This window comes from Zootermopsis nevadensis, unplaced genomic scaffold (genome assembly GCF_977971745.1).
Source record: "Zootermopsis nevadensis isolate Lab colony 2312 unplaced genomic scaffold, Znev_1.0 Znev_ptg000030l, whole genome shotgun sequence".
NCBI lineage: Eukaryota > Metazoa > Arthropoda > Insecta > Blattodea > Termopsidae > Zootermopsis > Zootermopsis nevadensis.
Window position 1 is genome coordinate 16289382 of NW_028259162.1, and position 17249 is coordinate 16306630.

At 41.8% G+C, this 17249-nt stretch overlaps 3 protein-coding genes across 3 annotated transcripts in view; 2 read left to right on the plus strand and 1 right to left on the minus strand.

Moving 5' to 3' along the window:
- LOC147872172 (ribosomal protein S6 kinase beta-like) overlaps positions 1-17249 on the minus strand; it is a 353544-nt gene that overhangs the window by 106635 nt on the left and 229660 nt on the right. The gene's annotated exons all lie outside the window — the stretch shown is intronic.
- On the plus strand, positions 127-5500 carry LOC147872175 (WASH complex subunit 5-like). Its single transcript, XM_087358437.1, has 3 exons — positions 127-1939; positions 2764-2952; positions 4759-5500. Exons 1-3 carry the CDS (start codon positions 1814-1816, stop codon positions 4813-4815), a joined length of 372 nt encoding a protein of 123 aa, XP_087214563.1. The 5' UTR covers positions 127-1813; the 3' UTR covers positions 4816-5500.
- On the plus strand, positions 4834-5500 carry LOC147872176 (WASH complex subunit 5-like). The gene is made up of 2 exons (XM_087358438.1): positions 4834-4979; positions 5124-5500. Exons 1-2 carry the CDS (start codon positions 4834-4836, stop codon positions 5143-5145), a joined length of 168 nt encoding a protein of 55 aa, XP_087214564.1. The 3' UTR covers positions 5146-5500.

The following is a 17249-nucleotide window of genomic DNA, read 5'->3' on the forward strand; positions in this document are numbered from 1 at the left end:
TTAGACAAGATAAGGTACAGACTAGTACCGATCTGTGCTTTGTATTTTATTTTGATGCACATTTTTTATTTGTTGGCAGTTTGACGTATTTGTAGTTGTTTTTTACATTTGATATCACTTTTTTAATCTGTAAATGTAATTGTGGGGGAAAATACAGTTGGTAACAGGTAGGTTCGATCCGTCGTTCCCAAAGCTGCTACCATCCGTCTCCTATCGTCTCTTTGTGTTGTTTCCAGTTTGTTTTGTATAGAACTTTAGAGATTTTCATTCTCAACAAAATGTTTGCCATTTTTAAACTAAAATGGTTGGAACTTTGAGGCACAGATGACCCATTAAGGGTGACAACCAATAGAACTTTTCATTCAAAAGAACATGTTTCTCTGTGTCCTCACCATTTTACCAGTTATCCAAAGACCTCAGCACTCCAGCATGCTAAATAACTACTACAGTATTGATTGTCAAGGCATGTGGTACTTATAGTTACCATTGGGCTTGGCTTTTAAAGGGTCAAATAATAGGCACAAGTAGCTTAGAAGTTGACATACAATTTAGCCCACCATGTTATAAATTTTATGACATAAAATTATTCATGAATTCTTTCAGAGTGTAATTGTACAAAATAAAAAGTCCTGCTCAAAATGCATAGGAAGTCCATTACATTTGCGAAGTTGCAGCAGTATGGCTGAATTTCTTGCTGAGAATAATCCTTGTGGACAGAGTATCCTTCATCTTGTCTCAAGAGGGAAAGTGATTATTGCGGAACTCCCGCATCTGAAAGATTATATTTCACCAGTTTTCAAGTAAGTTGATATGCATTCTTTGCATGAAGTGTGCCTGTCCACATGTTTAATTTTGAAATAGCTCAGGAGATTTCAATTAAATTGATGCTGGAAACCTTCACAAAATTTGCAGAGTAAATATGATTTCCATCCATATCAATTGTGTGTAACCTCCTCTTCGCATTTTGTTTATCATTCTTTATCTCCTTTCACAAAACTGGGTCTCATAGAACAAACCTGGGGGGGGGATAAAAAGAAAGAAAGAAAAAATAGTGTGCACACCAAACGTGAAAATTGGTCATTTGGTTCAGAAGTTGAAAGTGAGGGACAGAGAGACATACACACACAAACATACTCAATACAGAGAAATTTGTCAAGCTTATTTTCATTTAATTGTGGAGAAGAAAGGCTAACATTTAATACGAATATGTTCATAATTTTGATTATTGATATGTTTAAGTCACTGCCCTACAGACTGGTTTCAGTTCCCGGTGGAGTCAGGGATATTTCTTTTTTCTGCCATGTCCAGACTAGCTCAGGGATTCATCTGGAATTTTATGATATTGACGTTTATTGTCTGTGATTTCTTAAGGGGAAAGTTGATAGAGTCAGAATGTGATTAATAACCCTTCATATAATTGTGAGGTTAAGAATGTGTGGAGTCTTACCTCCACACATTTTCTTACACTTTCATAGATGGTTTTTGGTCACAAGACCAACTTTGTGTTATTACTATCCTTACTAATGTATAGAATGCAACATTGCAATGTTTTATTTATTTTTAGGCTATAAACAAAACAAGATGAGTAGTAGTAGTTCCTGTAACTCCTAAGTGGAGCATAGGGCCTCCTTTCGGGGGTTTCATAGTCTTTGAAGCGTGCATTTAAGAGTAGTGAGTGACTTTGCACAATTGCTACTCACTCCTGATTTGACTGCCAAAGTCATCTAGCAGTGAATCAGGGGAAATGGCAGCTAAATTTTGCTTACGAAACATATCATGCTCACAAGGTTTTTAACTGCCGTAAATCTACGACATGGGACCACTGGCTTTACTTCCCGTCCGAAGGAAGTTGTGCTACGGATTTTTATCACCCTTAAAAATCCACCGACTTCGGCCGGGATTGAACCCGCGAACCTTGGGTCCAGTGGCGAGTAACCCTGTAAGTATTGAAAATATAAACCTTTTATTGAAATGGAAAATCGAAGAGAATGCTGAAGAATTGAGTTTAGCTTTACTTCTGTTCCACCTCCAGTTCCCTACATGTAGCCTACTGGTAGTCTTTTGCTGATCACACTGCCTCCATCCATGGTATTACCATCTGGCATATTACTGTTTTTCTTAACAGTACTGTATGTTTCTGATCACATGCAGAGTGTGAGTTCATACATACCTGCCATGACGACAAATGGATTGTGCTGAGTATTGCATTAGTAAAAGTTACAAGGAAGTTGAAAGGAGATGGAAGAAAAATATTTTGTCATTTTTGCTGAGATGAAATGTAAGAACATAAACTATACTTATTCTAGAATGTAACATTACTAACCCTTTTTGCATTGTTATAGATTAATCCATCTTGGTAACTAAGTTTTGCAATTGGTTTCTTCATGATTGCAATGAATGTTGTTGAATTCTGTTCATTGCACAGACACAAATGTTGGTAGCTTGTAGGCAACTCAACATATCATGCTTGCCATATTCCAGTATTAACAAATGTACATAGTTGATTAAATATTATTTTTCCATGAGAGAAATCTGACAGTAATATAAGTTGCACAGCTTAAGGATTGTCCCATACTTAAATATTTATATATGATTTTTCTGAGTGGTCGTACACATTTTTCAGCTCATATTTAATTTGGGGTCTTAATGATTCATAAATATTATGCTAGGACTCTCATTAAAAATCTTGTGTTTCAGTTGTCAATTTTTAACTCTCACCTTCCCATTGAAAGTAAAGTAGAAATGTGTTGTGTTCCATTATAGCAGTTACAAGACTTGGATGAAGAATTAAGAGAAAACTACACTGAAATTTTCGCATGTTTCTACCTGGCGATTGGGAGTTTGCACATATATATTACAGACTTGAATCATTTCCTGGATGACTTAGAGGAAGGCCTGTTCGTACAACAGACTTTAGAAAGTATCCTCAGTGAGGAGGGCAAGCAGCTAATGGTATGTTTAATGTCATTTGCTGATTCTGTTATTCAGGAGGTAATCACACAGTTTTTTAAATTATAGTAAAACCTCTATAAGTTTGACACTTGCGGTTCCACGAAAATGTGTCCAGTTTACAGAGGTGTCCAAGATAGAGGGAAATGGAAAAATCATCATTTCAGATTGCAGTGTAATCTACTTACACTAACTACTGTAGGCTTACTTGAAGTAAGAATTAATGATGATTACAACACCAATAATAATAATAATAATAATAATAATAATAATAAATTCAAGGGCACTTTTAAGAAGTCTAAGCAAACTTTGTTGCTTAAGCAACATGCAGATAAACCCATGCATGGGGCCTTCTTCGAAAATGTAGAAAAAATGGGCTTGTCGAAACACCTGACGTTTGCCTTTCTACGGTCGGCTGGACTAAAGTCTGAAACCGAGGGTTTCATCTTAGCGTGCCAAGATGGTGTTGTAAACACACTTGTGTGCCACCGAATGGTGATGGGTTTGGGGGTAGCAGATACTGTCTGCAGGGAATGTCGAATGCAACCAGAGACGCTGATGCATCTTTTGTCGGCATGTAAACATTATGCCAGCTGCGCCTACATTCATTGACATAATTCTGCTTTACATATACTCTGTTACCACCTGAGACACTTTTACAGCATAGATAAGACCCCCGTTTTGCTGTATGCTCCTAGGGACATTGAGTCCATTGTTGAGAATGACAAATGTAAAATTTATTGGAACTATTCATTCCCCACTACCAGGCAGTTAACAGCTACTAAGCCAGACATTGTTCTCATCGATGCCTCTGGATGCACTATGTATGTCATCAAGTTTTTGGCCCTGGCTGAAACAAACATAGTTGTGAAAGAGGCTGAAAAATGGACCAAGTATCAAGACCTTGTGTTTGAGCTAAGACAGCTGTATCCATGATTTACTGTTAAATTAGTCGTCCTTGTAATCGGAGTTCTTGGAGGAGTCAAGTCGTCACTGCTGGCTAACATCAAGCTCATTCCGGCATGCCAGCAAAACACTGAAGCATTACTCTGCCGCATGAAGAAGGCCGTGCTTCTTGGGTCACTCCAACTACTGCGTGCGTACAGTGAATCTTATCCTCAACCATAAGCTAACCCTCTAGGCAGAAGGTATTCATCAGTAAAAAATTTCCCTGAAAAGCATTGAAGCTAAGTGGTGGAACCTGTCCAACTTACAGCAAAAAGAAGTGTCCAAGTTCCAGGATAAAGGAGTATGCAAAATATATGGTATTGTGGACATGCAAAATTATAGGATATTTGCCGGTTCCAATTAAAAGTGTCCAATATAAAGGGCTTTCCAGGATACAGGGGTGTCCAACTTGAGGGGCTTTAATGTACATGCTGATGAATATCATGGGTTGTGCTGTAAATCTAATATTGTTAACTAATTAACAAAAGGTGATTAAATCAAGCATAATGAGATAAGTAGAACATGTAGAATGAATTAGAAATGTACAGAACTTTAGTCTTGAAACCTTCAAGAGATAAAACAATTTGGAAGAGCCGTATATAAATGGGATGATGATAACAAATAGATTTGAAAGAAATGGGACGTTATTGTGTGGACTGGATAACCTATCAGGATAGCAGGATAAGGTCCGTTGAAGAGCTCTGTGAACATGGTAATAAATATTTGGGTTCCATAAGATTTTAAAAGGAACAGTGAACTCATTCATCAGGCAAGCAATTACCATCAGTTAATCTCTTGAGAAGTTAGAAGTAAATATGTGGATTTTTTTATAAGATTCTGCATGATATTTTTTCTTTGCAGTGTGAGTCACTCTATTTATATGGAGTGATGCTTCTTGAAGTTGACCTTCATATTTAAGGTGTGGTAAGAGAAAGAATGCTTGTGTCATACTACCGCTACAGTGCACGAAGATCCAGCACAGAAAGAAATATTGATGATGTCTGCAAGTTGCTTTGCTCCACTGGATTTACTAACACTTCAGCCTCAAAGAGGGCACTCAACTACCCTGAGGTTTATTTCAAGTTAGCACCATTTTAGATCCATTAATTTACAATACCTGAGATTTAGTTCATCATCCATTTTTGTCTGGGTAGATTGTTTTATGAACAAAGGTTGGAAAGGTGTGCTTTTCGGAGTAACTGAAATTATGCCACATTGTGTTACAGATGGAAAAGTTCTGCCACATAGAGGAGCACATTATGTGTTGTAGATGGAACAGTTCTGGTGTAATATCAGTCATTCTCAGCTTTCTGTTAATGAACTGGTATAGTTTATGCAGCCATCAACCACTGATATCTACACATAGAATTAAATGAACTGGTGGTTTCAAATCTAGTGCGCTTGTTTTCCTTCTGGCTGGTATGTGATCTGCTTTTCTGCTGTGAATATGTTTATACAAATTTGTATTTCTTATTTATATTTCTCTCGCATAACACTGTTTGTTTTCAGGCATATCCCTGTGAATGTTTTGTATGTAAATGTGCTGGGACTTGTTGCCATTGCCATTGATGAAATATTGTGAAATTAAAAAACAAAAATGTTATGTTGATTTTTGTAACAGTATATGGTACAGTCCACAGACCAGGAGAAAAGCCCTGCTAGGAATGCGATATACGCGCATGTGCAAGATTTCACAGTGAATGACAACCCATCCTAAAAGCATTCGTTCCACAACCACTGAATGAACAACAGATAACAGGCTTTCATGTGTTCTGATGTGTATAGCTTTAAGTTTACCTCACAGTGGCACAGCGATTTAATCTAGAATACTATTGCAGCATCCACAGAACACATTAGAGGTGCACTCACTGCACGCTACTCTTAACTGCTTGATGTTTTCAGTCTGTGTACAGTAGTGTAAAACTCTGACGTATCACACTTCCCACCAATAGCAGCTATCTAGTCCACTTTATAGTAAACATTCCCCCCGCAGGGCTTTTCTCCTGCTCTGTGGACAGTAGGTGGTCCTTTATTCTAGTGTCCCATGAACATGCACATTCTGCATCTCAATGAAATCTCTAATATCATAGCACACACTGATATGGCATGGTTTGTTGTTTTATGTGGTATACTACAGTAGTGTAGTAAAGTGTTGGAGCAGAAGCAGCTCTTAAGAGCTCATGGTATACTGGATGCATTATGAAAAGACCCATCATCCAGTAAATAAGTGTGTTATGTTTCTGAACTCCCAGTTATGCCACTGAGTAAGCACAGTGGTAAATGACACTTCTACATTCAGTTTGACTCTTTTGCAGAACAGTGAGATAAAGTAACAACTGCTCAGTGATGTATAACCAAAATCTGTGAGTACTTTGTACTTTGCGCATTACACTGCTGGTAAAATTATTGGCCTTGCATGCATTCCACATTCTTCAAGGTCTGATATTAGCAGAACACATTGTTTTCGGTTCAAAAATAGTTCTGATATGTCTATGGCAATAGAAGTGTTGGTTATGGTGAATCCAAACAGAAATTACATTTATAAAAAAAAATTTAGAGAAATTGTTGGTGCCCATTACAGTTTTATTTTCAAAGTGGAAATAGAAGAGTTTGCTTTCTGCTAATATTAACAGACATTGTTTCAGCTACATTGATTTTGTAATACTGAAGGACATGAGGAAAGACTGGTGGACAGGGAAATAGAGAATTGTGGCTTATTTGAAGGTGTTACAATACATTCAACTGAACAGACTGAGAAACCAGTCAGAACCTGAGTAGCTTGGCAAAAATTAATACCAAACTGCATGGGCTTACTACTGTTAATATATTTATCAGTGTGATCAGACATTGTTATTATTCAAACTGAACTATATATGCTTATTTAAAATTTGCAGTATTGGACGCAAGTATGTGGGAACAAAGCAAAGAGTTATGTTTGGTTAACACTGATTTGATAAGTGGCCTATCCATAGTGTGGGCAACTCAGCAAACAGAACAAACCCAAGGCCATCCTGTGTTAGTTTCTTCATCAGTTCCTTAATGTGGTATTCCTGGTCCTGCAACTGAGACAGGATGAGGCACTTAGATAGGCAACAGCTCCACCAGATATATTATCTTTTAAAGTGTCCTCTTCCCTCTGAGTTTGGTCAGTTACTGATGCCTTGTCCAGACTGCCGCACCTGCCTGACCTTTGATGATGAGCAGCAAGTGTTTCTTTCAGAATGCACTCTGGGAACAAAGTTTTATAAACTTTCACCAGGCTGTGCAAGAAGCTACCTCTTATGATACCTTCAGCATATGTAAATTCTTTTCTTACCGTTTAATACTAAAACAATTTTTATACTGCTAATAATTAAGCTAGGAGGAGAGCACCGGATTTCTTCGATATCCAGCTCCAGTAATGCTTTGAATGCGGGAGGCTGCACTGAGACCTGAAACATGCCTTTGGAGTCATCTACTGATGAAGAGAATGCACATATAATTAGCAGGGGAAACTGAAATAAGTGTAGGTGAAACCTGCTCCATCTACTGCAAATCTGACATTGACTGCCCTTATACTGATCTTATGTATGGAGTGAGAAGATGGAGAATAATGGCCTGAATAATTAACCAACAGATTGACTGAATAAATGCTTAAGTCCCCCTGGGAATAGATTTAGGCAAGAAGATAGAAGAGAGAGCTGTTTGACCTTATGTAATCCAGTTCAGTTTGTGTCACCCAAAAAGCTACTTCAGTAAAATATCCTTTTAAGCTATCCTCTCATTTCCTTTTTCAACCAGTAAGGTTTCTTCAATTGAATTGTCACATTTCTTGTTTCCAACATCCAAGCTACATGAGAATACTGTCACAAACTTGTTTATTTTTCTATATTGAAAACAACAGTTGAAATGCATAATTGTAAAGTTCTCTGTTGGTTCCCCTTATAATCTGTCTTCTTATGTCCAAGTATTTCTAAGACTTGTTCCAATCTATGCATCACACTAATACATAACAATGGTATTTTATTTATTTATATATATATATATATATATATATAACAACTTCTTGGATGCTACCCAGGTTACAATTCTATCTATTGGCAAAAGAGTAAGTGAGATTTCAACTTCTCATGGCGGCAAGTAAGAAGATGCTTCTCTTCTGCGTTGCTGCTGAGTAGTTGGATATACCACCCTGAAGATGGAGGAAGTGAGGACATCTGAAATCTCAGTAATCTTGTACCACGGTAAGTGGTGCAACAACCCAGAAGAGTATGTTCTATCTGAGGATGGGGACAGACTCCAGTCCTTGAACCGTGATTTGTTAGTCAATGAGGACTGGATGATGTCTAAGAAGTTTGTTTTCTTCAGGACATGACATGACTTTGTAAAAGAGTTTTAAGGACCACTGGCGTCACTGAAATCAGCAGTGGGTAAGTTTTATTATATCAAATTGTCTCTTGAAGATACCACAGATCTCAGCTACTTCCAATGTTTCTATGAAAATAGTAGGAAAGGAAATATATTTCATGCTTTTTCATTTAAGCATCATGAAAAGAATCTGCAAGACAATATAATTAAACTGTCTTATCTGTGATACCAGTCACGTAATCAGAGATAATTTTGGTGGCACTGGAGTAGGTTCTTTGGCTTGCCATTCCATCATTGTCCTATAAGGTGTGCGATAGCTCTGACTAAGCAACATTCCGATTGCCTATGTAAGAAGTATGGGCTTTAACCCAGGATTTGGCTGTCACTGAGGTAACCGTGGTTTCTCTCAATAGAAATACAGATTAAAATAAGATCATTTCTTTAACTGTGTTCAGTGCTGTAAACGGGTTCAGGCAGTATCTGTGGCATAGTTCTTGTCATCCCTAAACATCTTCCTGAGCAGCTGCGTGCGTAGAGAAAGAAGTTGGGACACATGTGGTGATAAGAAGGACAAAGTTACGATAATTCAGAAAAATTTGCACCACTGTCTCACAGCTCCAGCGTCTTCAGGCAGTAGAAGTTTCAAAGTCAGCCGCAATTAGCAGGACAACGCAGACAAAGAAGAGAGAAACCGGGAAATAAAAATTGACAGATCTAAAGTCACGCAAAAGAGAGAGAAAAATGCCTCGGATCAGAATGAAACATTGTGAAGAAAACATGATGGTAATGCAAAATGGAGGCGAATGCTGGGTAGTTTCGCGAGAGCTTACATTGGTACCAAGTGGGCTGCACACATAACGAAAAGGCCATATCTCGTGTGCCATTTCTGTCTGAGACAAAAGAGTGACCAAGTAAAGACATATTTGATATTATCACAGAGGCGACTTTGAAGATGGTCGTCTTCTGGGTTGCACATAAGTTTACTGATATCTCAAAGGTGCTTGCTGCCTCTATCGTCAGGGCGACCATCGTCCGGCTGTTTGTGCAGGGCAGTCCTTGTCTTACCTTCGGAGCAGTGGAAACATCCTGAAGGTGTGCTTCCAGATGCGTGTGAATATTAACATTTACACTGGAACTTATTTGGCAATATTGCACTGTCAAACAGCCCGGATGCTTCTAAGGTAAGTAGTCCTTAGTTTACAGTACATGATTGTTCTCCCAGTCCTACTTACCAGTCTCGCATTCCTCGTCAATCTTTCTACTCCGATTTTATCTCGCCTTGAAGGTATGCTGTCAATCATCGCCCTGATGATAGCAGCAGCAGGCACGTCTTCCATAAACTTCTACCAGACTACATTGGCCAACGCATTGAGAACCTCAAATTGCACTCATTAAAATTTTGTGGATAAGTTTTTCGAGGGCTGCTAGAATTTGTTGTAAAGCTTGACGAGAATTTAAAAACTCATTTTGAAACTGCTATCGTTTTCAAAGGTAACTCCAAGACAATCCAAAATGAGCTGCTAGATTGTAGTTTGAGAGTTTGCCGAGCTGGAATAGCTGTTGAAATTAGTCGTGAAAAATTTCTAGCTGTTGTGTTCCATGTCACAACAGATGTTTCTGAGAAAAAACAGGAATTAGTTGTCTTTCTCCATGAAAATGAACCCACAGTGTATGAAAGGTTGTGGGTGTTTTACAACGCCAATTCACAAGAGGCAGAGTTTTTGTCAGATATGTTTTATAAAAACTGGGTGTTGTTTTGAAATGTGACCTCAACTGTCAGTTCCCACTGGCCAGCGCGACACAAAGCAACGGACGGTCTACCAGCAACATCTTACTACCTGCCGTCCACCGTTAGTTTCCAGCAGAGAGCGCGAAACAAAGGAACAGCAACTCTGAAGATGAGAACAAAGATTGTTATCGAAACGTTGGCAGAAGAAATTATGGGTCCAGGTAGGAGATAGGTAGTACATAGAGGTGTAAGTATAATTAAACACGAAACCCCGTGTAGTGAGATTAAGGAGAGGTACTGAACTTAACAACACTGCTCACAAGAGAAGTGTGCAGACAACTCAAGGCGCTGTGGGCTGCTGCTTGTTTATTTGCAGTTTGTTTAACGACGCTGTCAGTAGATCAGACTATAAGCCTACAGCCTAAAAATGATCGGATGATTAAAGAGAAATTAATTCGAATGATGCGGTCTTTGCCTCATTCAAAGTGCCACAGTATTTGCTGAGGGAGACCACGAATAACCTCAGACAGGACAGTAGGTCTCTGGACCGATATTTCAGTCCAGGAACTCGCGAATACGAAGCGCGAGCACTAATCAATCACTCGACCGCGACGTTCGGCGTAGTGGAGTAACATCACGGTGATGTCAGGGGAAGACGTTGCAGCCCTTCGGCGTGAAGAACAAACTGTATCACAGAAACTTGTCCTCTGCGTCCATATGTGCTATCTGGGTTCGCCCTAGATGGAAAGGGTGACTGTCTCCTTGTTGTCACTACTACCTACTTTCCTTTCTGTCAATCTGTTCCCTAGCTTCGATATTTTCCCGTCAGAGTGCGCTCTGGTCTTTTGTTGTCTTGGGACGTGCGGGACCAAACTGAGTCCCTCACTCTTGGGCTGGAGGATGACTCCCCGGACTTCGAGAGAACGGACTGGGGTGCATTCCAGGCTTGCCTCGAAAGCAGACTCCCGGAGAATCCCGTGGTAAACGACGAGGAGGCAATCGACAAATGCGTCGAGTAGCTGACCAGTGCTATCCTGGAAGCCACAGCAGCGTCCGCTCCCAAGCTTCGACCGCCGCTTTGACAGGCGACCGCCCCTCCCGTTAGTATTCAGGATGAAATACGCCTGAAGAACCGGCTGAGGAGGCGGTGGCAGGTCACGAGGGACCCCGCTCTCAAGACCCAGGTCAACCGACTCCAGAGGTCGGTGACCTATCGGCTCAACGAGTGGCGGAACGAACAGTGGAGCGACACGCAGGAATCCTTGGACTGCGAGGACCAGTCGCTTTGGAAGATGACTAAGCGGGTGATGCGAGTCCCCACTCCGTCGCCCCCCTTGCTAGTGCCGGGAGGACTGGCTCTCTCAGACTCAGAGAAGGCAGAAGCCCTGGCCGACAACCTTGAGGTCCAGTTCCAGCCGGTGGACGACCCGTCGGACACGGCTGTAATTGACATGGGTAACGAGGTGATGCGAGCATACGCGTATGCCCCTGCAAGTGACCCGAAATTAACCAGCCCCTCGGAGGTCTTTCAGGCCATCAAGGGACTCAAGGTTGGCAAGGCTCCGGGTCCCAACGGTATACCGAACAGGGTCCTGAGACCTCTTCCACGGCGCGCGATAACCTTTCTCACGAAAGTGTTCAACGCGGTCCTCCGCAGGCAGCACTTCCCCTCGGCATGGAAACACGCTCGCGTGATGGCCATACTAAAACCTGGGAAGGACCCCACGCTACCTTCTTCCTACAGACATATCAGTTTTCTTGACACGGTCAGCAAGCTCTGAGAGAGGGTCCTACACGAGGTCAGCGAACGCGGGCTGCTGCGCGACGAGCAGTTTATGTTTCGACCCAGACACAGCATGTCGATGCAGCGGCTCGCCTCGTCGAAAGGGTCAACAGAAACTCTGACGAGAGGCAGCTAAACGGCGCGGTTTTCCTGGGCGTGGCTAAAGCCTTCGACACAGTCTGGGTCGAAGGCCTATACAAGCTGACCGTCCTCAACTTCCCGTCGTACCTGGTGAAAACCATCTCTTCCTACCTCGCTGGCCCGACGAAAAATGCCGCATCGCCGAGGTACATGAATGGAACGCAGAAATGAAAAGCGAGAGCAAGTGCGCCCTCGAGTAAGGCGAGGAGCGCCCGAGTACATGACTGGAAACGAGAACAATGTGACTGAATTAAGCACGGTCGGAAGAGCTCGAATACCTTACAACAAATAACATTGGTGTTCGAACTGGTAGTACCCAAGACGACGACACATTCCGTGCAACGCAACTGAGGATTCGCGGGGGTGGGAATTCTTTGTGCTTTTATCACACCACGTTTTTCAGCAATGAATTTGTACAAAACATTTAACTCTTCATTATTATAGATCTTGATAATGCGTCATCCAAATACACTTAATTCATATATTCTAAACCAGAGTACGTATCACTGGAAGCGGACCGGTACCAGAGTTCACAACTAATAAGGATTGCGCATACTTGTGCCCGGAAGTATCTCGTTCTATATTTCCACATATTTCATTATTATAGCCCGATGTATATTGCAGCCTGTGGCAACGTGTCCCTGTCTCTGCTGTTCCCGCTTCCAAAAGTTCCGGTTTCACAGCCCGTCTTGCCTCTTCCTTAGGTAAAACACGAGGGCATCTGGCACAGCAGGTCGTGTTCTTGGAATCTCACACTCCCACGGTGACACGAAAGTTAACTTGGGTGGTGAAAATATAATTTCACGTGTGTCGTATTTTGCCAGACAAGGGCTCCAATACCACATTTTTCAGCTCAGGGAAAATTTACTTCTGTATTACGTACATACTGTAGTATCCGCTCTTTCTGTTAATGTAAAGCCTTCAACTTAGCGCATTTCATAAAGTCCGCGCCACTAAGATGCACGAAGTGGAAACTTCCTTCCAGATTCTAAAAGAACCTCACGCTTTCTCTTCCTGGTCCATTTTAATAATATACCAAAGACATAAAAAGTGACCGGGAGTAAAGAATTACGCCAGCAACAAAAGCAGTGCGGGTGCAGAATTAATCGCAAGAAGAGCTGCTGAAGTTCAGAACGGTTCCAACTAGGCAAGTGACGGCTACTAAAAGAACACAGGACACTGCCTCTTAAGAGGACACCTCTTCAAACTGGGGAAAGTAAATCATCCCATTTGTATAAAATGCTACGTAGAAGCAGCTTTGCATGTTCTTTGCTACTGCGAGGCTCCGGCTCCATGTGCATACATGCACAATTACAGTAACAACGGGGAAACTAAAGGTACAATTTGGCTGCACGCGACAGAGACAAGCGACCGAGGCAGGCGACAGAGTTACGAGACCGAGACTGGTCGCTTCCTGTCTGCTCTCTGTACAATCGTATGAAGTACAATTACGAGCGCGAGACAAAGACAGGCGACAGAGACAAAGCACAGGAGACCGCTCTCGGACCAATAGTGTCTCGCGACGGGCTCAGGCAGCACGTGTGTTGTTGAGTAAAATAATGGCAGAAATTAAATTTACTGGTGACCAAGATGAGCAATTGGTAGAATTAGTAACAGAAAACCGACCACTGACCACCGACAGAAAGATCCTTCTTCGCGTCTGGTTTTGAATATTGAACTCAAAGGTTTTCTTTGTTTCTTTCGCAACAAATAACACAGCAACACATCATCTTCTTCTTCTTCTTTGAGTAACCTTTTTAGAAGCATTTTTGTACTCATTTTTTACAGAATATGTGCACGTATGTCTCAACAAAACAAAGAAAACAAACAGTTTGCCGCATGTCTCGGTCGTCACCTCAAAAGTATGTGGCGACAAGCTGCGATGTGTCCGTCTCCCGTCTCTGTCGCCTGCCTCGGTCGCTTGTCTCTGTCGCGTGCAGCCAAATTGTACCTTTACAGTGCGCCCAACCCTTGCTTGACAGGAATTTCGAAGAGGACGAGACGACGCTTTCTATTGAGAATATAGGCGCGCTAAAGTAATGCAAGTCCCCCTCAGAAGTGACTGTAATTGCTAGTACAGTCAGTGCTAAACCTATTGGAGACCACTTAGGTAGCCACTTGTTATCCCTTATTTGGCAGGCCATCCAAGAAACAGGGCAGAAAGGAAAAGACACAAAGAGGAAAGTGATAGAATGAGATTAGAAAACGAAAGAAAAACTGAGGAAATTAGGAAACGGGAGAAGGAGGAAAGGGAAGAACTCGAAAGAGAAGAAAGCAGGAAAGGAAGGAAAATAGAGAAAGACGAGATAAATTGCAAAATGACATTGCACAAATTCCAGAGCAGTTGTCGAAACAGTTCAGGTCCCAAATAGCGAGCATGTTTTTACAAAAATGAAAGATGAAACCAGTAAGCTCAAGGAGTCTGTGGCTGCCCTGCGGCAAGAAATTGAGAGAATGAATGAGAAATTAGTTGATGTAACAGAGAGCGTGAATGGGAATGTGAGTGAGAGGTTAACATCACACATGTCAGAGGCAGAAAGTAATACTAGGACATGGTGATTCGAGCAGTAGCTCGGTTCAGAGATCGTCTTCTACCCCTGTAGCGAATGATGAAACCCGGCCAGAGAGTGAGAGGTTAATAGCGGTAGCGACCATGATGCCAGTTGTGTCAGTCACTATTGGCAACGCTGACGGTGAGGCGCACAGACCGCGTGAACTTGCCGAGCTAACCCATCCCCAATGCCCCAGCCACGTTTTGAACGACATTGTGTTAGCAAAATTTTTCGATTGCCATAAACAGAACGTGGTGCAACTCTTGCAGGAGCTGGATGATTACTATCGTTTGATGTCCGCCCCAGAATCATTGAAGTTACAAGTCGCGGTACAGGCGATTAGTGATTTGTATTCTAGGCAGTGGTTGACCGCAGTGTACGAGGTCTCGACAGACTCTGACCACACTTTCGACCCCGGCGGAGGGCGGAGGCCGGACAATGATCAAAACAACGGCCGAAATCATTCGGAAACGACCGCAGGATGATGTAGAGGGCCAAACATTATCCAGTTATGAGGGTAGGCACCCACGTTCTGAGGCTAAGAGATGAAAAATTGGGAGTGCCTGACGTGAATCGCGCAAGTGAACATTTTAATTTGGAGTTTGGAGGAGACGCAGATAACGTCACTGTATATTACATTAATGAGGGAAATCTTCAAGGTTGTCCTCACGTAAAGATAAAGATAGGAAGTAGAGAAAAAGTTGTTCTGATTGACAGCAGAACAGAAGTAGGCGTGATGTCTGAGAGAGAGAGAGCAAATTGTGTGTTGTCATCGGCATGGCAATCAAGGTCAAGAGCAAGCTTGGCTTGAATTCGGATTAGGGCGTGACTTCATGACAGCGCCACAGTTGACGACAGAAGCCATATCGGAAGCAAATTTTTAGGTTGAGTACCAGGTGATAATGGATTTTGCTAATAGAAGTTTTTCAATGAAGAAAGACACGAATTCTTTGTCAATGCGATGGCAGGGGGAGGGCGGTATCGAACCCGAACAACTTAGCAGATTTTCCTCAGTCGCTGCAAACATTAGATCAAGACCGATCTCAACCTGGCGTGAGTGTTAAAGGCAAAATATTATGTTTAAATATTTTATTAATTATTAATTAATGCGGTTCAGACCTGTTAATGAGATGATTGAGCTTGTTTCTGCCGCCCAGATAAGAATTACATTAAGGAGAGAGCGAGAAAAAAATGGCCTTCCCAAATCGAATGTCCTTAGGTCCTGTTCTCCTGTGGCTAACCCTAATTCTGGCCCTGATTATTCAGTGTTTATCACAAAACAATATATATATTTTGTTAAATTTCACGTACCCCCGGGGGTACGCGTACCCCAGGTTGAATACCACTGCCCTAGTCCACTTGATAGTAAACATTCCTCCTGCACCGCCCCAGGAACGACTACTCCCCGCAGGGCTTTTCTCCTGGTCTGTGGACAGTAAACCCTTTGTTGCTTGGAGTTCGTCGTGAAGACGTAAATGTTGAAGATAGTGGGGCGTGGTTCCCCGACACTTTAAATATTATTAGGAATTACGAGAGTCCTGAGGAAGGATCAGATGCTGTAGTCCAGCATCATAATTGTGATGAGACTTCGAGGGATGGCTCGGCGCTTCAGGAATGCGACCACGGTTGGGATACAGAGCAGGGCGATGCTAGATCTGTTTCGGTCCAGGAACTGCTGTAGGTCTGTGTAAGGACGAAAGGGAGAGGTAGTTTAGGATGCTGATAAAGTACAAGAATTCTTTTACTACACAACCGGGAAAGTGTTCACTGAAGAAGTACTACGATTTGTTGACAAATTAAAGATGACATAAATTTTTGTAAGAGAAACCATAAACGGAGTCTTCGCTTACGAATGACGATTGAGAGGCGGTGACGATCTTAGGATGATGGTACTTTTTTGGTTAAATAAATGCTTTTCTTTGTCGCCATCGCGCGAACTACGTATTTTTGCTTTCCCTGTTATGAGTGGCTTCGCTGGTTCAATCGGTGAACTCCTTGTAAATTAAGGGCACAGAGCATAGTACGTAAGTTGTAGAGATTGTGTGTGTGGTTTGTCAATGGATGAGTCTGCACGAATTCTATGATGTAATTGCCGAGGGTCTAGCAAAAGACAGGTAAACGTTGAAGGAGATCAGTCAGGTGGATAAACTCATTCAAAGGACAGATGGAGCGCCTTTTGTGACGTGTGTGGGTGAGCCAACCCTACGAAGTGTGACATATGAGTGCACCCGAACTGACTAGGACGAGGACTATACCAGAAGTGAGTGCTCGGATGCAAGAGTAGAGCTGGTTACCGTACTCATATCCTGAACATGTCGCAAGGCGAAATTGGTAAACTTAACAAACGACTCCAAACATGCAGAGGTCGATTGAAGGTATCAAACACCATGTCACGTGTATTCCTAGATGTTGTATACCTCTGATTGAAATTAATCAATTAAGTAAGTGGTTTAATTTAAGTACATCCTGTAGGCGGATGACGCCAGCCTTCTAGAATAGTACTTACTAACATGAATAGAGAAGATTTATGACTTTGGTCTAATGGTAACTTGTTACAGCGTTAGAGTAACTATGGATGTTATGTAGATTTAAAGTTTCTTGCTAAATTGTTATAGACTCAAATGTTACGCGTGTGACCATGTTCAAAATTTGTAGCCAAATGCCAAACCGACGCGCTGATGGAAGCGGCATGTCCCTGGTTCGAAACATTCAAACCTTACATGCAACTCTTGCGTCTAATTGGTTCTTTAAAATTGCCTCATTGACACTCCTTAAAATGCACATTCCGGTGAGTGACAAT